Source organism: Heloderma suspectum, chromosome 6 (assembly GCF_057233095.1).
Source record: "Heloderma suspectum isolate Gila_16-S chromosome 6, 16-S_ref, whole genome shotgun sequence".
Classification (NCBI taxonomy): domain Eukaryota; kingdom Metazoa; phylum Chordata; class Lepidosauria; order Squamata; family Helodermatidae; genus Heloderma; species Heloderma suspectum.
Genome location: NC_139463.1, coordinates 9870863 through 9898799, shown reverse-complemented (window position 1 = coordinate 9898799; position 27937 = coordinate 9870863). Strand labels below are relative to the sequence as shown.

Genomic DNA, 27937 nt, shown 5'->3' with positions numbered 1-27937 from the left:
GGGGAGGGAGGAGCCGGGTGGCAAAGTGGGAGTGCCGGTGGCAGGAGCAGTCTGTTGCTAGACAGATCTCAGGTTTTCTGTGTTCCTTCACGCAGAATATACCATTCCCTACAATGCATTTATGCATTTCCCATTCACTGTTGGGAGGGGTGCTCGCTCAGGCAAAACGCCTTGTGGATTTCCCTCCAGGGCTTGATTTTACTCTCTCTTCTGCATATTTCTGAAGCACTGCAAATTCATTTCTGGGTAACAGCTGAGTTACCCTGTAACAAAACACTCAGCCTAGCAACACAAGGGAGTGCAAACACCTTTCACAGTACATAGTTATCCAGAGAACTGCTGTAATCTTTCTTTTTGGCAGAAGCCGAACTGCATTTTGTTCTCCACATCCCTTCTAGGACCCTATGACCTCGTCTCCCAGTTCATGAGAAGACCCCCGGTTTGCTTTCAGATGTGCCGATCCGTCAATCCTTGGAATACTAAGTGGGAGAACGTGTGCCTGCAGTGTTCACTGAAACCTTCACAACTTCTCTCAAGGTATGACATAGCCAACTGATCATCTCTCTTGTTTTCCCGACTCTCCTTTCTGTATCCTACTATCCCCTCAAAGGTGATGAATCCATTGGGAAATGCTTCCAGGCTACAGTTAGTTTTGTTTATTTTCATGATGATTTGCAGTGGTCTGTGCCCATGGTTTCCTTAGATTTCCTATTTTGAGGGGACTGGAAAATGTAGCGACAGTGACCATTGCCTGAGATGGCTTTGAAAAAAGGATGAGAATAGGAGAAGTATAGGACAGTGCAAGACATTGTGCCACCTGCGGCAGACCCGCCACCTTCTTCTCCTCCCTCCCACCGCTTGCCATTTTAACTCGTTTATGCCACTGTGTTAGCAGCTGCAGCACAGGCGATCTCAGGATTTCTGGGTCCACCTTGCCCCTTAGTGCTGCACTCTGAGGAAGGGGTCCTGCAGCGCCCTTGCGCTGCCCCTTTGCCACAACAGTGTTTAAAGGCGAAGCAGTATTTGCCACCATTGCGGCAAAGTAACAGTGGCATCGGTAGCACAGCTAGGTAATTTTAGGCCCTGGACTTAGTGGTCTGGGTGGAGGGCTTGAGGCAGTCGTGTGTATTACTTCAGTTGTGAATCACACCATTAATATTTCTCTTCCCCTCCATCTACCGTTCCGTGCTTTAGAATGCTTGAACATTCCTTATACGTTAGAATGGTATTTGGGGGGGGGGGGGAGATAAACTGAGAAAAATACTCTGGGCAAGTGCAGTTGTGCATTTTATTCACTTAAACAAATAGCACCACCATGACTGCAGGAATAAAATGGAGTTTGCTTCTGCTATCCTAATGTCCTCATCACCTGCTGCTTTCTGGGTAGTCGTTTGGGCCCCCCCTGGGCTACGGAGCTTGGTCTTTGGCCCTAAGGTCTGGGCCTAGCTGGACCGCTGAGTGGCATTGGCTCCCTCTGGAGCCACCCCGTGGGTGCTCTGGAGGGCTCTGGAAGAGTGCTGCTGGCTGTTTCCCTACTTAATTTTAAGCCATGTTTACCCCAGCAGCAGCGCTGATGGCAGTCCATGGCTAATTGGCAGCCGGGCAGCACCACCTGAGCCTTGTGGCTCATCATAGGTCATGGTAGGGCCAGCCTTGGGATCGGGATATCAGTTGCTATTAGCCATGATGGCTAAATAGAAACTCCAGGTACAGGGGCAGAACACTCTCGAATACCAGCTACTGAGAAAGATGAGCCAAGGGCGTTGTCTTCGTGTCCCATTTGTGAATTTCCCAGAGGGTTTGTGTGCAATCCTATGACCGCTAGACACCAGCTAGAGGGCCATAGGATTGTTCGGTGTCCGGGAACCAACCTCAGCCTGCGCTCCAAGGTTGGTTCCTGGAAAACTGCCTCCTCTCCCCCGCCGCCTCGTAGGCGGCACAGGTTGTCTCTGGGCTCCGCACTCGAAGGAGCAGCACGGAGTGGGGCAAAAGGGGGTGTTCCTGGGGGCGGGGAGTGCGGAAGTGCCGGTACGACACTTCCTAGGTGTCGTCCGGCCTCCCCCCCCCCGCCCCTGCTCTGAAGTCCCACAGCTAGACAGCAGAAATCAGCTGTCTAGCTGTGAATGCCAGGCAGCCGGAGCATGGAGGAGAGGATCCCCTCTGCGCGCCACCTGCCCTGCATTGGATAGGCAGTCACCTCTGAGTTCGGAGGTGGCCACCTATCCCGACAGGGTTGCTTCCTCCGGGTACCAGACTAGTTGGGCCTTGGTGTGAGCTAGCAAAGCCTTTCTTGTCTTCTTATGTTCTTACTTTGATGGATCTTAGTTTGAGAACATTTTCAATACAATTTTACAAGTCCTGATTCATACAGTTATCTTTCTTTGATAAATATGGTGCCCTAGTCTCTCGACCGTAAAAGCAAGGAACAAAAGAAGCGTTTTAAGATTGAGAAACAGTCAGAACAAAACACATTGATGTGAGACACCATCCATTTTCTATACCTTATTATCTATTAGTACAAGAAAGAATAATTTATGTGAAACTATCAGAATCAGCTTTGGAATAATTGGCATCACAGTAATATGGGTTGGATCTAGGGTCTGTTATGCTCTTCCAAAGGTCTAGCTTCTAGACAAAAGGTTGGATCCAGATTTAGGTTGGATCAACTGCACTGGCAGAAGTGGCCTTCCCTGCCCCTACGCCTTCCCACGGTAGCCCCTCCCACCCTGTGAAAATGCTACAGAGAGTCAGGATACTTTTCTGAATGAGGTGAGCTGTGATATGGAGGATCAAGGGGATCCCCCAACATTGGGCAGAGGGACCTTACACAAGTGGAGCCCTTCTTCTCACAGAAGGCAGATCGTGGCCCCATTGTTAGTTGGATGGAGTTTTCATTTACATTAATGGAACTCAAGTTAAGTCGTGACTAATGTATCCCACTGATTTCAAATGGGATCTAAATTCCGCTACTTAATCTGGACCCAACTCTATAGATTTGTCATCATAGTTTTTGCCAGCACGAGTACTCTGAGCCAAGGTCTGCAGCCTATTTTTAATAACATTGCTGAGCCTTGAATCATAGGAGGTAATAATCAAGAGGGCAATTTGGAATGATAGGAGCCTTGAATCACAGAAGGTAATGATAAAGAGGACAACCTACATAAGACAGTGCCTTAAACCAGGACAGATTTATTTGTCCAGGTAGCCCAGGAATTCCCTGCTCTGACTGACTCAGCTGTCTGGGGATTTTAGCGAGAACTTGCTCCTGTTCCTCCTCCTTCTCATTAATCATCATCATCATCATCTGGAGATACCAGGGATTCATTAAACCAAGGACCTTCTGTGTTTAAGGGCACAATCCTATGCATGTTTAGACAGAAAAGGTCCTACAGCTCCCGGCATTCCCCATGGCTGCCTGGACGTTTCTCTGTCTAAACCGTAGGACGTTTTTCTGTCTAAACATGCATAGGTTTTCTGCACCAAAGCATATACTCTACCATTGATATCTCATTGCTCCCCAAGGTTCTGAACACAGAGCACATTTTTCTTACTACTAAAACCACAAGCACCCTTCCAGGCAGTCCTGAGCCCTGGAACCATTATCTTTAGAGATTAGCTACTGTAATGCCTGTTTAAGATTATCCCACACTATCAGGAAAGGCTGCACTTTAAGGCTTTTCATTTTGGAGCTTTCCCTATAGGCAGGAAACCATTCCCAATTCTTCCACTCTGTTACACAGGGGCTGTGTTTCCACCAGCAATTTACTCCAACCTGGCTGCACGGCGAGGTCTCTGTGTTGCCATGATGTCATGGCCATTCACCCCCAGCCCCACATTTTAATGCAGGAAAAAACGCTTCTTCTGAGACTGGTTATAGTCCGACTTTTCCAGCTTACTTTGGTTCCATTACTGACCTGTTTCCACAACCACACTGGGTTCAGTATCATAGTCCTGCCCATGAGACATGTGGCACAGCCTTTGTGGGTGTGTCGCTCTGACCTCAGTGACCCAACCCTTTCCCTCCCTGTTTTCCAGAAGTTTCATCACTGTTTTGGAGCAGGATACTGAGGGACCAACTTTTAAAACTTCATTGAAAATAAGCACCAGAACACAGCCCATGACCCCAATCAAGGGTTGTTTTATCCCATTGTGCTGAATGAGGCTTGCCCTCTCATTGACCACAGAAATAACAGAGAAGCCCCTCAATTGACATCGCACATATCAAAGCCCTAAATTCCTTAAATGCGACTAAGTGCGATGTAAAGTTCCTGTGCATTAAAATAGGGGCAATGTCAGGATGGAAACTGAGCCGATAGAACCCCAGAGCAGTTCTGATTCTGAAGAGGATCAGCAATCCGTGGGGGAGGAGCCAGCTCATCCCTCACAGGCACAGCAGCTGGCAGAGATTCCTCCTGCCGGCATTCCTGAGATAGATAGTGATCCTAGCAGTGAGAAAGTGCGGGAATAGGGCTTGCTAGATGCTCGATGCAGACGCAAAGAGTGACGAGCGATGGAGGGCGCGGAAAGGAGGTGTAGCGCCCGTTTGGCGTGCAAGCAACAGCCGTCTCCCGTGGACCCAAGGGAAAGAGGGAGGATCTCTCCCTAGCCCATAAGTTCAGGGTCTTCAAGTGACTCTCCTTCAAACGGGGATCAACTGCTTACTCGGCGCATAGGCCACTCTGCTGTATCTTGCTTAGTCGCTGGTGATTAGCATCTGAAAGAGTCATTAAGGGATTAAAGCCTTGAAAAGAATCATTTTGTCTGTGTCTTGAGTTGGCTATTGGAGTCTACTGAAAGAGGCCGCTAGGGCGCCTCCTGACAGTCTGGTTTCCCTCTCTTTCCCACAAGAAACTCATTAGTGTCTCCTCAGAAGTAACTCTCATTGTGGTCGATGAGGCTTGCCTTTGAATGCCCACATCAGAACTTACAGAGATTCCCCCTCAGTTGAAATGGCACACTTTAAAGCCCAATTCCTTAAGTGCGATTAAGCGACCAAAGGGATTAAGAGGCTCCAATGAATTGCCTTAGGAAGAAAACACTTCACAGCTTCCTTACAGATATCCTGTGGGTTACAATGGGGGCTGGTTTCTGCCTTTGTGTTTACTGCTCTTTCCCACAACAAACCTATTACTGTCTCATCAGAAGTAACTCCCATTGTGGTCAATGAGGTCCTCTGGGTTAAAATGGGGGCTGGTTTTCCTGTTTGTGCTCTCCCCCCCTTTCCCAGCACAAGCATAGGATGTGTGTCTACTCGGAAGTAACTCCCATTGTGCTCAATGAGGCTTGCTCCTGAAATGCAGGTGCATCTGGACTTTCAGGGGAAAGGAGAAAGGGGGAGAAGCCCCTCTTCACAGCAAAGCTGATTCCTTTTTAAAAATCTGGTACTCCTCCATTAGCTTCTCCTTTTGTTGTCCTGGAAACACAGCTAAGGAGGTGGGAACACTGATGAGGTAATCAGATCCAAGCCAGACCCCACTCAGATGCCACCCAGCCATCAAGAAAATAATTTATTTAGAGCTCAGTGGAAACAGCACAGAGCCCCAGGCTACAGTGATAAGAAGCCGAGTCATTAAGGGCTGTGGAAACAGGGAAAGGAGAAGATGCAATTAGGGAACCATCCCAACAAAGTTGCAAACAAAGTGAAGCCAACAGCATGGAAACACGCCCAAAGTCAGAGACTTCAGCTGTTGAAATTCACTTGCAGGAAACTTCAAAAGGTGGAAATGAAAAAAGGCCAAGTGAGTAATGAAAAGAGCTCTCATTTGCACTGAGAATTATTGAACCGCTTTCCTGCGCCAGACTCTAATTGATCCTGCATTTGCATTGTAATGAGGACCTTTTAAGATTTTAAATGATCTTTCCCCTTCTGCAAAATAAATTTATTACACATATCACAGAAAAGGAATTGTTCACTCCCTACATGCTTACGTTGGAGCTGCTGGGTCTCTAGTCTGTCAGGGAAGCTAGAATCTTTGCCTTTAAAGCCCTGCCACTTATTTTTACAGAAGCATCTAGGAAAGTCAGCAACATCTGCATACTTTACAAAGATTACAAATGCTGCACATTTAATGGAAAAAATTAATGAATGTTTATTTATAAATATAATACAATGGGTCAATTATGCAATTAATTGTAACATTAGGATTGTATAACAGCCTTGGTTGGATCCAGACTCAGTCATGCTTAGAGCACTCTCATTGAAGTCCTACTGATTTCAGTGGGTCTATTCTAAGCATGGCTAACTTTGGTTCCAACTCATGTTTGCTGGCCAGAACATTATTGTACTAGTACTTGCACAAGGGCTTTGCACAGAAAAGCACAGGCAGTTCACTGTCTTTCAGAGCCCTCTTGGTCGGGGCTAGGGATGGCGGAGAATTTCTCCCCGAAACTTCGGGGGGCCGAGCGCCAACGTGTTCGGCCCCCCGAACAAGTTTCGGGGAGAAATCCTCCGCCCCCCCCGCCCCCGCCCCCCCCCGGTACGGGACTTACCTTCCCTGAATGTCCCTCCCGGCGGCGGGTCTGGCTGGCGGTTCGTCCGGTGTTCGAGCGGGGCGGGAGCGGCAGCCAGTCTTTCGACCGGCTGCCACCCCCGCCATTGCAATCAAAGAAAAAAAAAAAACCTGTCCCCTGATAGGCTACGTGACGATTCACGTAGCCTATCACGGCTAGATTTGCAAAGTCAGCCGTGATAGGCTACGTGAATCGTCACGTAGCCTATCACGGGTGACTTTAAAAAAAAAAAGCGCGTACGCGAATGGCGGCCCCCATAGGGAGCCGCCATTCCCGTTCCTTATTTGGTCGCTGTAGTCTACGTCAATCTTTACGTAGACTACGGCGAAAATAAGGGCAACGCTATTTGCGTTGCCCTTATTTTCGCCGTAGTCTACGTAAACATTGACGTAGACTACAGCAACTAAATAAGGAACGCGAATGGCGGCTCCCTATGGGGGCCGCCATTCGCGTACGCGCTTTTTTTTTTTAAAGTCACCCGTGATAGGCTACGTGACGATTCACGTAGCCTATCACGGCTGACTTTCCAGATCTAGCCGTGATAGGCTACGTGAATCGTCACGTAGCCTATCAGGGGACTTTTTTTTTTTTTTTTTTACTTTCGTGTTCGCGGCCGGGCGAGGCGGGAAGCCTCCTCCCCGGCCTGAATTTCGGCCGGGCGAGGCGGGAAGCCTCCCCCCCCGGCCTGAATTTCGGCTGGGCGAGGCGGGAAGCCTCCCCCCCCCGGCCTGAACTTCGCGGGGGGAGCAGCGAAGCGCTCCCCCCCACCGCGAAAAAGCTGCGAGAAAAGGTAAGTGACTTTCGTTCACCCCTAGTCGGGGCAAAGGTTGAACTTTATTACTCTCTTCTCCCAGGTTTCCCAGACAAGAGCACCCATCAGACATGGAGAACCTCCCTCCTTCATTATCAGATCCATTCTTGGTGAAAGCAACAAGGGATTTGTCTGCTGATATAGTGAGAAGTGTTGCAAAGGATTTTGCCAATGAGTACCTCAACAGGGCTGCTGTTTTCAACAGCATGGATGAAATAGTGACTGAAGTAATCCATACAGCTTTGCCAGAACTGGTGAGTGATATAATGGACATCTCTCCCTGTGGAAATGTACGGGAAAAATATATCTACTACATTCCTCTGATGCTGTGTGTCCTTTTTCTGTTGGGTCAGATCCAAGAGGCACAACAAGAACTGGACCAGAAGGAAGTGCTGGATGGGATCATCTCGTGTGTTGTTGAGAAGGAAATCAAAGCCTTAATTCAGTCTGTCCTTGGTGAATGCCATGCCGACGTATTTAAGCTGCAGGAGAAAGAGGTAAACCCAGAGCCTGTGGAATCAGATCAAATGTCCTTCTTGTCCACCACTCTGTTTCCTATAGTAGACAACCATCTTGGAAACTTCTTGGAAGGCCACAAAAAGGAGGTGGAGACAGCATCTGAACATGGTTGTTCCATTTAGCCTGGGTTGGCCCTACCATTAGGCAGAGCAAGTTGGCTGTGTCAGGCAGGAGATTCTGGATATGAAGGGCCAGCAAATGGTAAGTTATTTAATTTATTATACTGCCAGGGGAGATGTGCTTGTGTCAAGGGCTCCTTGGAGGCCTCTCTCAGTGTAATCCAGTAGCCAAGTCCAGACACAGACAAAGGGATTCTTTTCAAAGCTTTATTCCTCTTTTACAATTTAACAACTCTACTATTAGCAACTAGATCTGAGCAGCAGAGTACCTATGCCCTAAGTTGGAACAGTTGGTCCCCGTTTGAAAGGGAATCACTGGCAGACCCCTGAACTTCAGGGCTAGGGAGAGTCCCTCCCCTTTTCCCTTGGATCCTCTGGGCGCAACCGTTGTTTGCGCGCCAACCGGGCACTACGCCTCCTTTCCGCGCCCTCCATTTGGCTCCGCTCTCTGCGTCAGCGATGCGCGTCCATCAAGTCTGCTTCCCGTGCTCTGTCACTCCCAGCACTGCTATCTAAGCTAGGAATGCTGGTGGGAGGAATCTCCGTCAGCTGTTGGCCCTGGGAAAGAGGAGCGCGCTCCTCTCCCAGGAGCGACTGCTCTTCCTCAGAATCAGAACTACTCTGGGATTCTATGGGCTCAGTGTCCACCCTGACAGCTTGTGAGATTTTCTGTTTCAGATGCCAAAGTAACTTGGCTGGCCTTGGGTAATATGCATCTTGACTGGTGTGTGTGTGTGTGTGTGTGTGTGTGTGTGTGTGAGGATGGCATCACAATTACTTATTTTATTTATTTAGAGCACAATCCTGTGCACATTTAGACAGAAAAGAGTCTTAGAACTCCTAGCATTCCCCAGCCAGCATGACTGACTGGGGAATGTTGGGAGTTGTAGGACTTTTTCTGTCTGAACATGCATAGGATTGCACTTTTAATCAATCTATAGACCACTTGGTTATGGGTTGTAGCCAATATTAGTCCTGCTTAGAGCAGACCCATTGAAATGAATGGGACCTAAATTAGTCATGACTAACTTAGGTCCCCCCCTTCATGGATCACTGCCTTGTTGTGGCGAAGGGGCTTGCATAACTCAGTGAAGCCATAAGCTATGCCGTGCAGGGCCATCCAAGACAGACAGGTCATGGCAGAGAGTTCTGACAAAATGTGGTCCACTGGAGAAGGAAATGGCAACCCACTCCAGTATTCTTGCCAAGAAAACCCCATGGAACGTATCACAAGGCTAAAAGAGATGACGCCGGAAGATGAGCCCCTCAGGTCGGAAGGTGTCCAATATACTACTGGGGAAGTGCAGAGGGTATTTCCAAGTAGCGCCAGAAAGAGTGAAGCGGCTGGGCCAAAGCCGAAAGGACACTCAGCTGTGGATGTGTCTGGTGGTGAAAAGAAAATCCGATGCTGTAAGGAACAATATTGTTTGGGAACTTGGAATGTAAGATCAATGAATCAAGGTAAGCTGGAGGTGGTCAAACATGAGATGGCAAGATTGAACATCGACATCTTGGGAATCAGCGAACTAAAATGGACAAGCATGGGCGAATTTAATTCAGGTGACCATCATATCTGCTACTGTGGGCAAGAATCCCTTAGAAGAAATGGAGTAGCACTCATAGTCAACAAAAGGGTGGGAAAAGCAGTACTGGGGTACAATCTTAAAAATGATAGAATGATCTCAGGATGAATCCAAGGCAAACCATTCAACATCACAGTAATTCAAGTCTATGCCCCAACCACTGATGCCGAAGAAGCTGAGGTTGATCGGTTCTAGAAAGACCTACAACTCCTTCTAGAACTAACACCCAAAAAAGATGTCCTCTTCATCATAGCGGATTGGAATGCTAAAGTAGGAAGTCAAGAAATCACCGGGATAACAGGCAAGCATGGCCTTGGTGTACAAAATGAAGCAGGACAAAGGCTAATAGAGTTTTGCCAAGAGAACACGCTGATCACAGCAAACACTCTTTTCCAACAGCACAGGAGGCGAGTCTACACATGGACATCACCAGATGGTCAATATCGAAATCAGATTGATTATGTCCTTTGCAGCCAAAGATGGAGAAGCTCTATACAGTCAGTCAAAACAAGACCTGGAGCTGACTGTGGTTCAGATCATGAGCTTTTTGTAAAATGTTGGCTTAAATTGAAGAATGTAGGGAAAACCACTAAACCATTCAGGTATGACCTAAATCATATCCCTGATGAATATACAGTGGAGGTGACGAATAGATTTCAGGGATTAGACCTGATAGACAGAGTGCCTGAGGAACTGTGGACGGAGGTCCGTAACATTGTTCAGGAGGCAGCAACTCAATCCATCCCCAAGAAAAAGAAAGGCAAGAAAGCAAAGTGGCTGTCTGATGAGGCTTTACAAGTAGCTGAGGAAAGAAGGGAAGCGAAAAGCAAGGGAGAAAGGGGAAGATATACCCAACGGAATGCAGATTTCCAGAGAATAGCAAGGAGAGACAAGAAGGCCTTCTTCAATGAACAATGCAAAGAAATCGAGGAAAACAACAGAATGGGAAAGACTAGAGATCTCTTCAAGAAAATCGGAGATCTCAAGCGAACGTTTTGTGCAAAGACGGGCATAATAAAGGACAAAGAAGGCAGGGACCTAACAGAAGCAGATGAGATTAAGAAGAGGTGGAAAGAATACACAGAAGAACTATACAGGAAAGATCTGAATGTCCCTGATAGCTGTGATAGTGCGGTCACTGAACTTGAGCCGGACATCTTCGAGAGTGAAGTCAAGTGGGCCTTAGGAAGCATTAGTAACAACAAAGCTAGCGGAGATGACAGTATTCCAGCTGAGCTATTTAAAATCCTAAAAGATGATGCTGTTAAAGTGCTGCACTCAATATACCAACAAATTTGGAACACTCAACAGTGGCCACAAGACTGGAAAAGGTCAGTTTACATTCCAGTTTCAAAGAAGGGCAACGCCAGAGAGTGTTCAAACTACCGTACACTGTACCATTTCTAGCCCTACCTGGACATTCCAAGGATTGAATCCTGGACCTTCTGCATCCAAAGCAGGGGCTCTACCACTGAGACGTGGCCCCTCCATCCGCCCCTTAAAGGCAGCCTGGAAATATTTTAAATAAATAAAATATGGAGGCACAGCACACAATTGCCTCTTGGTTCATTCCTCTTTAATTTACAGAAATACAAATTCATACTAAGTTTAGATCAAAGCGGTGGGGTGGAGATTCACAACAGGAATGTCTCTAGAGATGCATAACTGGGAAGAAATGAAAAGGCAGCCAAAACTATACTGGTTGCTCCACAGGCCCCTTCTCTTCCTTTAAATCTGTCCTTGTATGAAGCTTGCTGACAGGACACCAGTGTTCATCATGCATAATATGAACAAATGAGTTGTGGGGCCCAGGTGCCACTGAGCCAGTGTGGTAGAGTGCTCCCTTCCCCAACTGAGTCCAACACATCTGGGGGTTGGCAGGTTGGGGAAGGCTCGTGTAGTGGTTAGCGCATGGGGAGGGAACCCCAGGCTCACAGAGGTTCTCATCTGGCCCATGGAGCCTCCTTGGATTTGGCCTCAGAGGTGGGGCTTGGCCTTTAAGCGCTGCCATCTAGAGGAATGCCCCTCTCCCGCAGTAGATTCTCCACCTTCTGGAGAATCCCTGCTGTTATCCCCAATCGGAAATAACTGCAGGGATGTGGGTGGCTGCTCTTCCCAGCGCCAGCCAAGTCCATTTGCACAGCGTATGTGCTCCCATGAGGATGAGACATGCCAAACGAAGCCCAGGACTCCTCCAGGAATGGAGAAAGGCAAAATGAACGAGGCGGGGGCCTGCAGAGGACTCGGAGAGGCGCAATTTGGCCCCCACTTACAAGTGGTTCCCCACCCCTAGGCTCGAGGATCAGACGAGGGCCTGGGAGACCTAGGTTGAAATCCCCACTCAGGTATGAAACACACTGGGTGACTTTGAACCAGTTACTATCTCTCAGCCTGACCTACCTCAGAAGGTTCTTGTGAGGATATAATGGGATGGGGAGGAGATCCATGTACACAGCCCCCCTGAGCTCCTTTGAGGAAGCATGAGATACAAATATACTGAAGTCAAACAATCAAAATTTTACTAAGTTTGGGGAGAGCAGGGCTTTATGTCTCAGCGACGAAGGCCCAGGATATCACAAATCCCTTGGCCCCCTCTATCCTTAAGCACTCACACACACAAATAGAGAGACTTCAGTCTCATGCCTTTAATTCAATATTCACAGGTTCATTACAGATGCAAATCCTCGAAGACTCTCTGGCTACAAAGGGATGTGTCCAGGGGATTCAAATGGGATCACTGAAAGTTGCCCACAGTTTGAAAGGGCAGCTGGCTGACTAGGCTAACTTAGAGAGGGAGTTCCGCCCCTCGCGTGATGCTTCCCTATGTAGCCTCTCACACATCGCTAACGGGTCGACCATCTGAGGTCTGCCCCTGACATTGCCCTCTTAGCTCTGCGCCGCCACCTCGCGTCTCTTAGGCTCACAGACCTCAAGCTCCTCCTCCCTGCTGCTTCTCACAGAGCGGGGCAAGGAGAAAGCTTCATGCCCAGCCATCTGGAAGTTGGTAACCTGAGAAGCACGCCCACCCATATCTGAACTGGCCTGTGAAAATGCCTCCTCGAGTTCTGGATGCTCCTCTTCTGAATCTGAGCTGCTAACTACAGTCACGGCCAGAAATACTGGAACAAGGATAACCGTTTTGGCAGTTGGCCTCTGTACACCACCACATTGAAGTTGAAAGGAAACACACCCAGATGGGAGTGAAGTCAGGACTTCCAGCTGTAATTCAAGGGGTTGGACAAAAGTGGGGCACTAACCATTCAGGAAGTACAGCCAGTGGCATACACACACACCCATTGTTGGGGACTCATAAATAATGGAACAAACCAACATCATGTCAAACCTAAGGATCACCTTTAATACCTGGATGAAAATCCTTTGCAGTCAATGACTGCCTGAAGTCTGGAACCCATGGACATGACCAAATGCTGAGTTTCCTCCCTCAGGATGCTTTGTCAGGCCTTTACTGCAGCTGCCTTCAGCTGCTGCTTGTTTGTGGGTCTTTCTGCCTTCAGTCTTGTCTTCAGTAAGTGAGAAGCATGCTCTATTGGGTGGAGATCAGGTGACTGACTTGGCCATTGCAGAACATCCCACTTCTTTGCCTTGAGAAACTCTTGGGTAGCTTTTGTTGTATGTTTTGGGTCATATCCATCTGCAAGATGAAGCGGCGTCCTATCAGTTTGGCAGTATTCGGCTGAATCTGAGCAGAAAGTATAGTCCTATACACTTCAGAATTCATCCTGCTGCTTTTATCAGCAGTCAGGTCATCAATAAACACCAGTGACCCAGTTCCATTGACAGCCTTATATGCCCATGCCATAACACTGCCTCCACCATGTTTGACAGATGATGTGGTATGTGTTGGATCATGAGCTGTTCCTTTCCTTCTCCATACTTTTCTCTTCCCATCATTCTGGTACAAGTTAATCTTGGTTTCATCAGTCCAAAGAATCTTATTCCAGAACTAGGCAGGTTTTTTTATATGTTTGCTGGCAAAGGCTAATCTGGCCTGTCTGTTCTTGAGCGTTACCAGTGGTTTCCACCTTGTTGTGAAGCCTCTGTATTTACCTTCATAAAGCCGTCTCTTAACTGTAGATGTTGACAATGACATGCCTACCTCCTCAAGAGTGTTCTTGATCTCGCTAGATGTTGTGAAAGGGTTCCTCTTCACCATGAGCAGAATTCTGTGGTCATCCACTTTAGTTGTCTTCCGTGGTCTTCCAGGCCTTTTGCTGTTGCTGAGCTTGCCAGTTAATTCCTTCTTTTTCAGGATGTTCCAAACTGTTGTGTTGGACACTCCCAGTGTTTTTGCTATCTCTCTGATGGGTTTATGTTGTTTCCTCAGCCTAATGATGGCCTCCTTCACTCGCGTCGCTTGGACACCTCTTTGGACCTCATGTTGGGAGTTCCAGTGAACAGCTACCAAATGCAAATGCACCACTCAGAACCACCTCCAGGCCTTTTATCTGCTTGATTGGTCATGGGGTGCCGAGGAAACAGGCCACACCTGGCCATGCAGCTGCTTGTCAACCATTCGTTCCATTACTTATGAGCCACCAACGATGGGGGGGGGGGTGTATGCCACTGGCTGTCCTTCCTGAATGGTTAGTGCCCCACTTTTGTCAAACCCCTTGAACTACAGCTGAAAGTCCTGACTTCGCTCCCATCTGGGTGTGTTTCCTTTCAACTTCAATGTGGTGGTGTACAGAGGCCAACTGCCAAAACAGTTATCCTTGTTCCAATATTTCTGGCCCTGACTGTATCTCCCTGTGCTCAGAATCAATCCTGACACAGGATGCCTTTTAGGTCTGCCATTCAAAGAGCAAATTTAATCAATATCTCCTGGTGCTTTTCTGGAAATGAATGCTCCCCATCACCTGCCACTGGGCTCCTTTGCCTTCTAGTTTCAGTTTTCAAACTTCGTATTATTAATTGTCATTCATAAAATGAATATCATTCCTTCTAATCACTTCCCAAGAGCAGTGGGGGTTTCATGTTCCCCTCCACTCGCTGCACTCTCCCAGCCACCACCGTCCACTGTCTCTTCAGCGCCATTTCTCTTTGAGATCTATCTCACTAGGAAGCCACATCATTCAGCCTGGACTCTGTCCTTCACGTTCTAATTACTTGGAGAAATAAAGAACGAATACAAGAAGAGGTTGCTGTTGTAGTCAGGCACAATGCAGAGAACTGTCTCTGTTGATTTGCATAGCAGCCAGGAGCACATCAAGTTTCCCTCTTCTGCCAAGGTAATCTCTACAAACAAGCATCTCTGCATGTGTGTCAGTCAGGAGCTACACAAAATCACAATGCGCTCTTGGTTATTAGAAGTCAAATCCATTACGATGCATGCTGTGTTCCCAGTTACACGACAGGGTGTAATCTATAAATCATATGCCACAAATATTTATGCAGCCTGTCAGTTCCTATTCCTAGTGCCTGAGCAAAGCATTTTTCCTTTTAATCCTTCTCAGCATCAAAGTGGCATTTTAAGGTCTGTTTCTTGTTTAACAACCATGAAGCAAATCAAACTGTCTGCCTTCGGCCAGGCAGAGGTGGGAAGGCTGGGCATTCTTCACAATTGCCCTACTCAAAATCCAAACATTTTAATTAATTCATTAATTACATTTCTATGCTGTCCAATAGCCGAAGCTCTCTGGGTGGTTCACAACAATTGAAGCCATAAAACACAACATAAGATGCACTATAAAAGTTTGTGACAATCCACAAAAAAAGGAACAGATTGAACAAAATATGTACATCCCTACATGATACATAATTTGTTGCCACAAGCACCAGCCTTAGATGGTGCTTAAGGGAGTTTAGACAAATTCGTGGAATAGCTCTATCATGTGCAGGAGTTTACCTTTTAGGGATGGACGAATATGTCAGTTTCACTTTTCCCCACATTCACATTTTTTAAATCTCAAGTTCTTCTGTCCTGTATATGAAAAAAATGTGATTTTTTGGTTAATTTTTTCATCTAAAACAAATCAAAATGAAATTCTCACCCATCTGCACTGGCCAAATTCAATAGGTACAGCTATTCTCAAGCATGGAGAGGGCTATATTGTACCTGCCTGCCATATAGCTGTTAAGATGAGGAGCCTGTCTGAAAAAAAGAGGTGACAGCTTTCATTCAGCATCAGAAACATGGTTGAATACACAGGGATTCCAACCCAGGCCTTTAACAGCTAAGCACTCAGGGGAATGGATCTCTGTTAGTTTCAATTTTCCCCACATTCAAAAACATTTTTTTTAAAAAAATCTCACTCTCTTTCCATCCCTTTAATGAAGAAGTTTAAGAATTTTGGTAAGTTCTTACGAAAAAATGAACTGAACCAAATTCTCACTCATCTCGACCTCTGAATGCCAGTTGCTGGGGTTCAAAAAACAAGGAACGGAGTTGCCTTCAAGACAAGTCCTCTCTGTGAGCTTTTGGAAGGCATCTGATTGATCACTTTGGCAAACAGGATGTTGGACTACGTCCAGCAGAGATGCTCTTGTTGCCTTACAAATTAGCAGTTAGCATTAGCAAATTAGCATTAGTTCAATTCACTTCAGTTGAATATTTTGCTCTTTTGGAATATGTTGATAAGGATATAGCAAAGGTAATGAAAGAAAACACAGAGAGTAAAAACCGGTAGAGAAGGAAGTGGGCAGAGACAGAGAAGGATTAGAAAACACTGGAAAGTGTCTGGGAGCTGGTGGATCTTGAAGCTTAGGGTGCAGTCCTTTGCATGTTTAGACGGAAAAAAAGCCCTACAATTCCCAGCATTCCCCAGTGTGGCAAGGCTAGGAATTGTAGATCTTTTTTTTCTGTCTAAACATGTATAGGATTGCACCTAGAGTTGTAGGCCTTTTCTCTGTCTAAACATGCGTAGACAGTGGAGGCTGGTGGTTCCAATTTCGGTGGGGCGGTGTTAATCCATTCTGGATTAATAATCCATTAATCCATTAGTCAGAACCAGCCAGAATTCTAAAGGAGCTATTCAAAGTGCTTACCCCTACCCCTAAAATGGGCTCAGCAGTTTGAATAGCTCAAAGCTCCACACAATTGCTAGGCCTAGAGGAACTTTGCTTTTTAAAAAAGAGAATGCTGAGAAGCCATACCTCATGACAGTTTTCAGATTTGGACCAGCATGGCACAAACCTGAATAAGGGAATCTTGATGTCTCTAATGCAGATCTATTTACAGCACCTTCTTCATTTTTTTGCTCCTTATGGTAACACTGAAGGCTTGCAGCTTAATTATCACACACACACACACACACACACACACAGAGGTTTTCCATTAAAGACTCTAAAACCCATTTGGAAGTGGGATGGAGATTGAGTAAGAACAACTTTTCTTGTTTTTTGTAAAAATATCTGGGGTTTTAATGAGGCTGGACACAACATAAATAATTTATAAAAGAGAAAGTGGTAAAAAGAGCTTTGGGTATTTTATGTTTTCATAGAATTTGGGGTGGACATCTGATAGCATTGGCACTGGAGCTGTATAATAACAAACTCATCCTGCAACTTCTTTAGGGGGCCCAGGTGTGATCATCTATGAATTTAAGCTCCCCGGAGACAGCTCAAAACAGATTTTTTTTTCTACCACTGTCAGCACTTTCCACTTCAGCTCCTTCTGAATTATGTAGAGCCAAATTGGCTGCAGAAACAATACAAACAACTGGCATATAAAATGATGTTATACTAACTGGCTGAAAATTATCTTGCTGAATCTTGGAGCCCTCTTAGGACAGTGTTTGAGTTAATGAACAACCACTCTCAGAAGGGGGTTTGTCTCATCTCTACTGGCGAAATTAGCCCTTTCTGAATCTTATGTAAAGAGACTGGGCATGAAGCTTGCTAAAAGGTTTTTGAGGCATAGACTGTTTGACATATCCCTTCAGATGGATAGAGAAACCAGATCAGTTTCTAAAATAGTGCCATTATATAAGAATTTTCCTTGCATGCCTCCTGTTCTACCTTGTCATTTAAAGGAACTGCAGAAATTCAGGGACAGGATGACCTTTACTAAAGCTTGGTTAAGCCTGATGGCTTTGGCTTGAAGGAAGATATAGGAATTGGCCACATTCTGAATATACCTGTCCTTGTGGTTTAAAATGGGTCCAAAGATCTTGCATGCAGTATATGTTGTCCCCTGTATAATACGCGGAGGGAGCAATCCTATGTGGAGAGGTGGCCGCCTCCAAACTTGGAGGCGACTGCCTATCCAATGCAGGGCGAGTAGGGTGTGGGGAGGATCTTCTCCTCTGTGCTCTGGCAAAAGGGGTGGGGCCAGAAATTCCAACATATTTTAGCTTAAGGCTCTTCCTGCCCAGTAACTCAGCCTTAGAAGAGGCATTTCAACCATTTAGAATGAAGTGGGGAAAATGCACAAAAGATGGGAAAGCGCCACCCCATCAGTGGTTGGGGAAAGGGGGCACAGTCAACTGGGGAACCCTGGAGGGCTGGATTGGGACCCCAGGGAAGCTGAATATGCCCCCTGGCCCTGAAGTTCCCCACCCCTGGCATATAGGGATATGTCGTCTCTTTTGTTTGTAGAACGATTGCTTTGTAATGGTCTGCAGATTTCATACAAGTGAACAAATCTGAATAAGGTTATCAGAAGTTCAGCCTCCATGGACAGTCTCTCTCTGACCTAAGGTCGCCACTATACTTGAGGAGAAAAACACTTAGGAAGGTGGATAGATGATGAGGCTACTGAATTAGAATGCAGTTAACAATTTGACCCTATCCCTTTATTTTATTTTATTGTTTGTTTGTTTGTTTGTTTGTTTGTTTATTACATTTCTATACCACCCCATAGCTGAAGCTCTCTGGGCAGTTTACAAAAGTTAAAAGATCAAAATACAATATACAAAGTTTAAAAGCTATTTACATAAAAGCATATGGCCGGTATATACAAACAACATATCACTAAGAACAACTTTGAACTAAAAAAAATTAACAAAAAAAGAAATCCAACAATAAAAACAACACAGCTTAAAAACAACACAGCTTAAAAACAGTATACAAGAGTCAGCAAAAGGAACAAGAGCTCTAAAAAGGGAAGGCCTGCCAGAATAATAGGGTCCTTAATGTCTACTTAAAAACCTTCAAGGATGTCAGCAGGCGCATGTCAACCGGCAGCTCTTTCTAGAGCTGAGGGGTGGCAAAGGAGAAGGTCCTCTTGTGTTTGGCTGCCAGTCTCACATTAGGCAGCCGCAGCAGAGAGCCCTCCGAGGACCTTTGGTGGTGGACTGGGACGCAGGGGAGAAGACGCGCCCTAAGGTCCCTTGGACCTAGGCCATGTAAGGCTTTAAAGGTAAGAACCAGCACTTTATATTTTGCTCGGAAACAAATTGGCACCTAGTGTAAAGATTTTAATACTGGTGTAATATGGTTTTCACGGATGTCCCACAGACCAACCTGGCTGCACTATTTTGTACCAGTTGAAGTTTCCGAACTAAATATACGGGCAGCCCCAAGTACAGCGCATTACAGAAATCAAACCTAGAGGTTACTAGCGCATGCACCACTGTTACCAGGTCCATATATTCCAGGAATGGGCGTAGCTGGCGTTATCAGCTAAACTTGATAACAGGCACTTCTCACTGTTGCCTCCACCTGGGGTGGTTGTTGTTGTTGTTGTTGTTATTACCTTTGTTTTACATGAGTTATTCTCACTTATAAACTCAGATTTATACATGTTTAGATTGCCAGTGAGAGGCAAGTCAAATCATGCTAAATTTGCCAAGCATTTGCTATTACTTGAACAGATTGGGTGTTAAGTGTGTTTCACTTTATAGTTAAATGTATGTCATCTCACAGTTCATTGCCCCATTAATACTGATTAAGAATGCTTATAGTTATTGCCACTGATTTCAGTTGGATTTAGAGGCACCCCGTTTTTGCTGGGGTGAGCCTATTATCCCAACTCAATTTTAGCTGGAGACTGCAGTCAGTCCCATGGGGGAACTAGTCTATCTCAGATGCATGCTGTGCTGGATGCAGAGTTTTCGGGTATGTTCTCTTTCAGCAGTTCTCAAGAAAATGACATATTTCCATCATTACGGGGTTGTTGTTTTTTTTAAAAAAAGGTTGCAGAATCGTCAGAATTAGCCTCTTTGCACTAAGGCTAGCAGCCGGAAGATGTATTTTGTGTGCATACCAGTAAGTGCAGCCACTGGAACGGTCTATCCTTGAGCGGCAAATGGTTTGTTTTTCCTTTAGAAAAAATATAACAAGAGTGTCTGTTTCTGTTCCCCCACCCGGTCCTGCCCCAGGTTGCCACGTTTGCTGCTGAACAACTTATTGACATATTTCTTCTGGAGCGTGCAATAGGGAAGATGAGTTTGCAGGCTCCAAGGTTTTCTCGGAAGGAGTGCTCAAGCGTGGCTTTAGATAGTGAGTATTGAGTGCGGGGGTGGGGGTATGTCTGTAACTTTCCAAAAAGCCATAATAACTTGGACTCATTTAATTCTGGGGATTTGAGAAGCCTTGTGCAAGCACACAAGGGCTGGTGGAGATGTGAGCTTTGATTACATTCCTGAAGAAAATTACTCAGGCGTGAGTGATGCATGCTGGGCCTGAATAGGAGACGTAATGGCCGTAACTACACTACAGACCTGAAGCAGCTTCATAGCCACATTGCCTGGTGGCCACTTATGAATTGCCAAAAAAAGAAGACATGCATCAAATGTGCATACATTAATTTATATCTCTAGATGCATATTTCAAAATAATTATTATAATTTAAATAGAACTACAGTATCTCTCACCTAGTGCAGAAGATGGTGGTCAGATGACATGTGTGCTTGTCTGGTCAGTCTGCTGTCCAGGCATTAACTATTGATGCACAACTTCAAGGCCCCTTCTTATTATGGTTCTTGATCTTTAAACAGACTTGGACTGGAGAGCCCTTCAAATAGAGCAGGGGTCCCCAAACATTTTGGTCCTGTGGGCACATTTGAGAATCTGTGAAACTGCTGTGGGCACCACCACAAAATGCCTAATCAGTGGATTGCTGCTTTGGCATCTACCTGTCATGTCTTAGGCTGCATCTTATTCAGCAAAAACGTCTGTTTCGTCTCTGTTGGACATGGCAATGTCTCTTTAATAAGGGATTGTCTAATTTGGCTATCAGCTGGTGGTGCAATACAGCTAATGCTTCTTTTATACATATGTTTTGGCAATGTCCAGTACTTGCTTCTTTGGGGGAGGAGGGTATTATACAGATAAATTTTGTACTGGAACAGTCTTGAATATTCACTGATGTACATACATGGCCTATTAAATTATTTATCTGCTTCATGGAAATTAACGAAAGGTCAGCATCAATGGATTCTCCATACTGTTTTGACAGCTAAAAGACTAATATTACAACATTGGAAGGATAAACACTCATCTCCTATAATGCAATGGATTGAGGACCTTACAACACTTTCAGTATTTGAATGGGTGACATATAGAGTCCACCTTCAAATATATATTATTTGGATATTTGGTCTGCTTTTGTTGAAGCCTATGTATAATTGCTAAAAAGCTGTATGCATTTCAGATGTATTCATTGCTACGGAGATATGCAAGTCCACATACAAATTTTAAAAACGGGGGGAAAAACATTTTGCAGGTGCCCTTGGGTGCTGCATTGGGGACCCCTTCATGAGCACTATTGGAGCTGCCTGTGGGTGTCATGTTGGGGACCCTTGAAACAGAGGATGCCTTCAAATAGAGGATGGTCCTCTGGCAGCCCTTCAAGTGGAGCACTGTCTTCTGTAATAGAGGACACATGGCCAGCCTACCAAATGGTTGGGTGGATCCGCTGCCATGCACAGGCTTCAGCCTTTGCATGCTCCCACAAGCCATATATATGCAGTATCATGGCCAATGCAGGATCCTATGGATGGCAGCCGATGCCTGTGTTCAGGATGCCAAAACGTGCTCAACATTCAAGCAGGGCTGTGAGTAGGCTCTCCATTCGCAGACTCTGAATTTAGAAATTCGGACAGAGGGCACCTGAGTTATAATGTGGGAAGCTGAAAGCATTTCAGCAAGACTAGCAAAAGCTGTCAAGGATGTCTCACACATTCCTACCTTGTTGCTGGATTTAGACCAACATGAATCACAGAATAGTAGTAGGGTTGGAAGGGGCCTGCAAGGCCATCAAGTCCAACAATTTCAAATGAAATTCGAAGCAAATTGGGAGGTCTGTTCTAAAGCACTTCATGGGAAGTCAACTGAGTTTCAGCAATAGTAGTAAACTTTCTCAGCAGAGTGTCACTTGTCCCTTAAGAAAATCCCTGCATGCCAATTTTTAAAAATAATATCCCTAAGACTGCAATGGCTATTTTTTCTAGGGGCAGGAAGGGTGCCTCAGTCTTACGGTTTGGGGTCCTCTTGATAACATCCTACCTGAGGGCCATATTAGATGTGCTGTTTGTCTTGTCATTTGCCCTGGCAGGCTTGATTTTCATTTCTGGTGCTGAAGGGGGGCTGACCCAGATTAGGACCATGGCATGAGAGGTTTACCCCTTTTTGGCCACACCATTGCCCCACTCTGAATCACCTCCCACTCCTGCTGCTCTTAATAGGAGGAAAGCTCCCAGTGTGGTGGCATGGTTAGAGTGTTTGGCTTGGACTGGGGAGACCTGTGTTCAAGTCCCCACTTGGCCATGAAGCTCACTGGGTGTCTTTGAGCCAGTCACTGACTCTTAGCCTAACCTACCTCATATGGTTGTTGTGAGGATAAAATGAAGAAGAAGAGGGCTGTGTATACCTCTTTGGGACCCTTGGAGGAAAAGGTGGGATAGAAATGCAAATAACCAACAACAGCATTCCTATTGGCACCTAAGAGAGCTTTTCTCCCATTGTAAATGACAGATATGCGGTTGGGCAGGGGGGCTCCAATTGGGACCATGGTGGGGGCAAAGGTCTAAAGTCTCCCTTGACCCACACCGTGTTCCTGACCTCCCCCCCGCCCACATGCCAGCTATTTAAAATCAGTCAATCAAACACACCAGGGAAAACACCATGATGGCCCTTAATCCTCCATGCCTATCTTTCCCTTCCAGGTTTGATGTTTGATATTCTCCTTAGGCAGTTCCTTAGCATTCAGCAGCAGCAGCGAGTTACCTCTGAAAACATTCCCCTGAGAGATTTCCATCTGAAAGCTTTTACTGAGGTGGTGAGTAGGTTCACATTTTTTAAAAGCTTGGTTGTTTTCGCTGCCTTGTACCTTCCTTGTACTGCAGCATCCAGAAAAGCTGCACCCCCCCCCCTCTCCCCACCCCCCTCATTCCACCAGGGCAGGAATGGGGCTAATTAAAGTCAGATGCAGTGGGGAGAGATCGCTTGAGAGCACCTTGCAGTGAACGTGGGTTGCTGGGTTCTTTTCCCTCCTTTTGCTAATCAGAGATTATTGTTCCTTCTCACACTAAAGCAGATCCCTCTTAATGATTCAGAATTCTTTTTAACCTTCACAGTGCTAAAGATAAATCAAACATTTCAATCTGGCACTCGCCTTAGGCAGGTGGTAGCAGGAGCCTTGCATTCATAAAGCGGCAGCTCTACACACACAGTATCATGCATCTACAGCAGGGAGTGGAGGACGGATCCAGATATTTACCCTCCACATAAGGTTGGTTGGTATGGAATGCTGCTGTATCTCACTAATAAGAATCAGCAGGTTTCTTGCGCTCATGACCAATCCTTTGCTATTGGAAGTAAGTTCCATTTAAGTAAGTGGAATTTAGGTTGCAACCCTATACACATTTACCTAGGAGTAAGTCCCATTGAACTCAATGGGGCCTACTTCTGAATAAGCATGTATAGGATTGCACTGTTACTTCCAAATAAATGTGGAAGTCTTCCGCATCATCTGCCACCCTATCCTTTTGACTGGAGATGCCGCAGGTTGAACCTGGGAGCTTTTGCATGGAAAGCCCCAATACGGCATAATAAGGTCAACCAATGAACTATAGCTCCTCAATGCAGCATAATGAGGTGGTAATGAGAGGGTGGAGTCTACCGTGCTAGAATGGACTGTGCTACTTCCAACTGCAGGGTAGATGGTGGGAATCACATTGTTGAATACTCCCTGGAGGTTGAAAACTAGCCCAGCAGGGAGCAGGCTGAGCTAGAACCTTTCTTTCTGATTTGCTAGTTTTCATTTGGAGGGAGCTCTTACCCAGAGGAGCATGCAAGTCTCTGGCACAGCCCACCTGTAGTCTAAAATGGTATTGTCTGCTCTGCTCCCACTGGATGCTACCACCTCATTCTGATTCACTGTCGTGTATTTGGCCCTGGCTTACACATTACTGACAATTAATAACTGATATTGTATTGAAATGGTTGAAATTGCCTATTTTGTAATTAATTGCAAACTTTATGTTATTATTAGTGAAATGAATTGTTTGGGTTGCTTATTATTGCAATGATGTACTACTGTAATTGAAAAACTGGTATGTTTCTTGTTTTTGTATTGCTGTTGTGTTGTTAGCTGCTTTGGGCACATTTTGTGGGAAAACGGCATACACATTAAATTATGATGATGATTCATGTGCAGGTGAAGCTTTCTCCGTTTCTATGGGCAACTTGCTCCATAGTGGAGTTATGCTTTTAGTCAGGAAGTCTAACTGAATGGGTCTTCTCTTTACTTTAAGCCCATTTCTCCAGGTCCAGTTTTTAGTGGATGTGGAGGCAACTGTTCTCCTTCCATAGTTCTAACCATCTTTTAAGTATCTTCTAGCCTGTTTGCAACACTCTAACGATCTGATTGCAAATCTTAACAGTCTTACAGTGCAGAAATCCAGGCTTTCGCTTTTTAATTTTACCCAACTAAGAACCCGTCAAATCGCTAGTGCTACTTTGTTTTGACTGAGAGTTGTTGTTGTTGTTTATTCATTCAGTCGCTTCCGACTCTTCGTGACTTCATGGACCAGCCCGCACCAGAGCTTCCTGTCGGCCATCGCCACCCCGAGCTCCCCCAAGGTCGAGTCCATCACCTCCAGAATATCATCCATCCATCTTGCCCTTGGTCGGCCCCTCTTCCTTTTGCCTTCCACTTTCCCTAGCATCAGCATGTTCTTCAGGGTGTCCTGTCTTCTCATTATGTGGCCAAAGTACTTCAGTTTTGCCTTTCATATCATTCCCTTAAGTGAGCAATCTGGCTTTATTTCCTGGAGTATGGACTGGTTTGATCTTCTTGCAGTCCAAGGCACTCTCAGAATTTTCCTCCAACACCACAGTTCAAAAGCATCTATCTTCCTTCGCTCAGCCTTCCTTATGGTCCAGCTCTCGCAGCCATAGGTTACTGCGGGGAATAACGTTGCTTAAACTATGCGGACCTTTGTTGTCAGTGTGATATCTCTGCTCTTAACTATTTTATCCAGATTTGTCATTGCTCTCCTCCCAAGAAGTAAACATCTTCTGATTTCCTGGCTGCAGTCAGCGTCTGCAGTAATCTTTGCACCTAGAAATACAAAGTCTGTCACTGCCTCCACGTTTTCTCCCTCTATTTGCCAGTTATCAATCAAGCTGGTTGCCATAATCTTGGTTTTTGACTGAGACTTAGCCGATGTGTTTGCAGTATTTCTCCCCCAAATTGTTGCTCTCTGTCCCCTTGCTGTATTCAACATTATCGTCAGTGGATTGTTGCTTACAATATCAGAAGTAAGTGTGCAGTTACCTGGAGGTAAATGCTAGTTATTCTGGATATCTCTACCAAAGGGCGAAATAGGATTTATTCATAAGCCTTTAGAAAGCCCAAAATTCCCATTCTTGTTTCCTGGATAGTGAAATTGCATTGCCTGAAGGAGGGGGATTGTCCTAATATGTCCTTGAAATTACCTTCAAAATCCCACTGTTTCTTTGCAACCACTCCAAATGGAATTCAAGTTGTCCTGCTATTTTGCCCACCTGGCCTGAAGGAAGGATGTGCTGGGTTGTTTTTTTTCAAGAGGTCCTTGCAGTTTACCTGTGCAGGCTCTACAGATCATGTTGGCACTCAAGGGTTATATATGATCGTGAGAGAAAAACACGGGGATGTGAAATTAATGCAAACAGGGATTTGTAAACCAAATCTGTCAGTAGATGGCAGCAAAGTAAGCAAGTTTTAAATTTACTTTGTACACGGCAAGGCAAGGCGCCTTAAAAATAATCTCAAAATGTGAAAGATTGACAGGGCACACGGCTTGCATTTCTTTGGGCTCTGGCACATTCGTTTGAGTCTAATCTGATGGGATATGGCTTTGTCTCGAATTACTCAAGCGGCTAACACTTCTTTTGTTATGAAAACAACAGCGTGGCTCATGGCAAATCAGATTCCCCCTCCTCCTCCATTTTGTGTTGTTGGTTGTTGTTGCTTTTAAATAGTGCTCAAAGCCTTTGTGATGGAGCCGCACTTGTGCAGGGGCCTTGACTTAAAGGAAGCATGATTCGTTTTTGCCCTCCCTTTCCCTTTTTCATCTAAAATGTTGGGATGGCTCTCTTGTGTGTTTCAGGCTTTAGATGTTATCTTGACAGAGCTGAATAAAGTGATGGAGGAGGACATGGAGCATCTGCTGGAATATGAAAGAGAAGTTCAGGGTGAAAGGGTGCGTGTGGCAGAGGGACGGATTTCTTACAAGCATTTTCAGGGGTAGGCCACAGTGTCTACATCAGTGTCCAGAATGTAAACATAAGAATGTGATACTCTGCTGGACCAGGCCAAAATTCCACCTCCTTCAGCATCCAGTTTTCCCACAGTGGCCACCAGATGCTGATGCTCACAGGAATACTGCCTCTGAACATGGAGGTTCCATTCAAGACTAATAGCCGTTGATAGACTTCTAAATAAATGTGCCCAATCCCCATTTAAACCCATCTTAGGGAGCAATCTTGTGGCCCCTAGACATTGTCTGAGGGGCCATAGGATAGTGAGGGTTCCCCCCTCCGAGGTCAGAGACAGTGCTCCAACCTCAGAAGGGTGAGTCAGAGATCCAGCCCCCTTCTCAGCTGGAGCAGAAAGAGCTGCACTGGCTGGCCTCCGCGATTGGAAAATCAACTTCAGAGAGGGGGAAAGGGGGTGTCCTGGTGGGCAGGGAGGGGAGCAGATTGGAGTGGCCAGGTTATAAGCTATCCTGAGCTTCTTCCAGCCTCCTTCCCTCTCCCTCTGAAGCACCCTCACTAGACAGGCAAAAAAGCCAATCTAGCGAAAAACGCGATGATTGTGGAGGACTGGGAGGCAAAGACAGCTTCAGCGCAGCAGGGCATTTGGATACACAGAAACTTCCGAACTTGGAGGCTTCCATCTTGTGAGGGTGCAACCCAAAGGATTGCGCCCTTAAGCTGTTGGCCAAAGCCGTAACTAGTGGCAAGCAAATTCCATACACTGATTATGCATGGTGTGAAGTAGTGTTTTGATTTATGCAGCATTATGCAGATGACACTCTTAGTCCAATCCAGGGATTCCATACTGCCTGCCAATCACAGGGGCTGATGTTGCATTCCCCCCTCTTCTGTGCATATCTGAACAGGACTTTAAAGGCTGAGCACTGACTGCCTGAGGTAGCTTTCTAGATTAGGCCTCTGCCTCAGGCCATGCGGGCATGTGTGTTTTTAAATTCCTAAGTTACTGTGCCATGTTGAATGCAAATGCCCTCCTCTACAAACTGCAGAAGATGCAAGAGCTTCGTGCTCTGCTGCAGCTGGTCACGACACTGTGGACCTATTACAATTTAGGATTTTGCACTGAGATGCATTAACAGAAACTGGAGTAAAACATCCACATCTCTCCTTGAACTACGTTAATTCCCTGTTATCAAGGAAGGGCTTGTTTTTATAATGTACACTTACATGATCAGTTCTCTTGAGGTAACATTTGACTCATTCTCTCTTTCCAATATGTGTCATCTACAGAAACAAGAGTATTTAACAGAAGCTTCTGGAAGCTGAAAGAGGAATGGTTAGTGTTATGTAAGATCATGACTGAACTGAATTGTTTACAAGGCTGCTCCTCAAGTCTATCTGCAGTGTACTCATTTGAATGATATTGACTCAACTCCTTTTATCAGCCTGCCCCAACATGGTGCCCTCCAGATGTGTTGGACTACACCTCCCAACATTCCCAGCCAGCTGAGAATGATGGTACTTGCAGTCCAACTCATCTGGGGGGCACCAGGTTGGGGCAGGCTATGTCATATATTTTTCTTATATTTATAAATATAAACTTAAATTTGTACTATAATAATGTTTCCCAAAAAGAGAAGAAGGAGCCCTTTAATAATTGGAGGCTTTTGACATGTCTAGGTTTCATCTCAGGAATAAGTTTGTGTATGTGTGTATGCTGAATATTATTTTATGTTTATCTCAATTTCTCATTTGATGAAAGAACAAGCAATAAATGAAAATATTTGAACACC

At 45.6% G+C, this 27937-nt stretch overlaps 1 protein-coding gene across 1 annotated transcript; it reads left to right on the top strand.

Moving 5' to 3' along the window:
- The first annotated feature begins 59 nt into the window (after window positions 1–59).
- On the top strand, window positions 60–27937 carry LOC146340451 (uncharacterized). Its single transcript, XM_084807216.1, has 7 exons — window positions 60–537; window positions 7365–7575; window positions 7675–7818; window positions 19823–19943; window positions 22610–22722; window positions 26039–26175; window positions 27435–27937. Exons 1-7 carry the CDS (start codon window positions 425–427, stop codon window positions 27448–27450), a joined length of 855 nt encoding a protein of 284 aa, XP_084663342.1. The 5' UTR covers window positions 60–424; the 3' UTR covers window positions 27451–27937.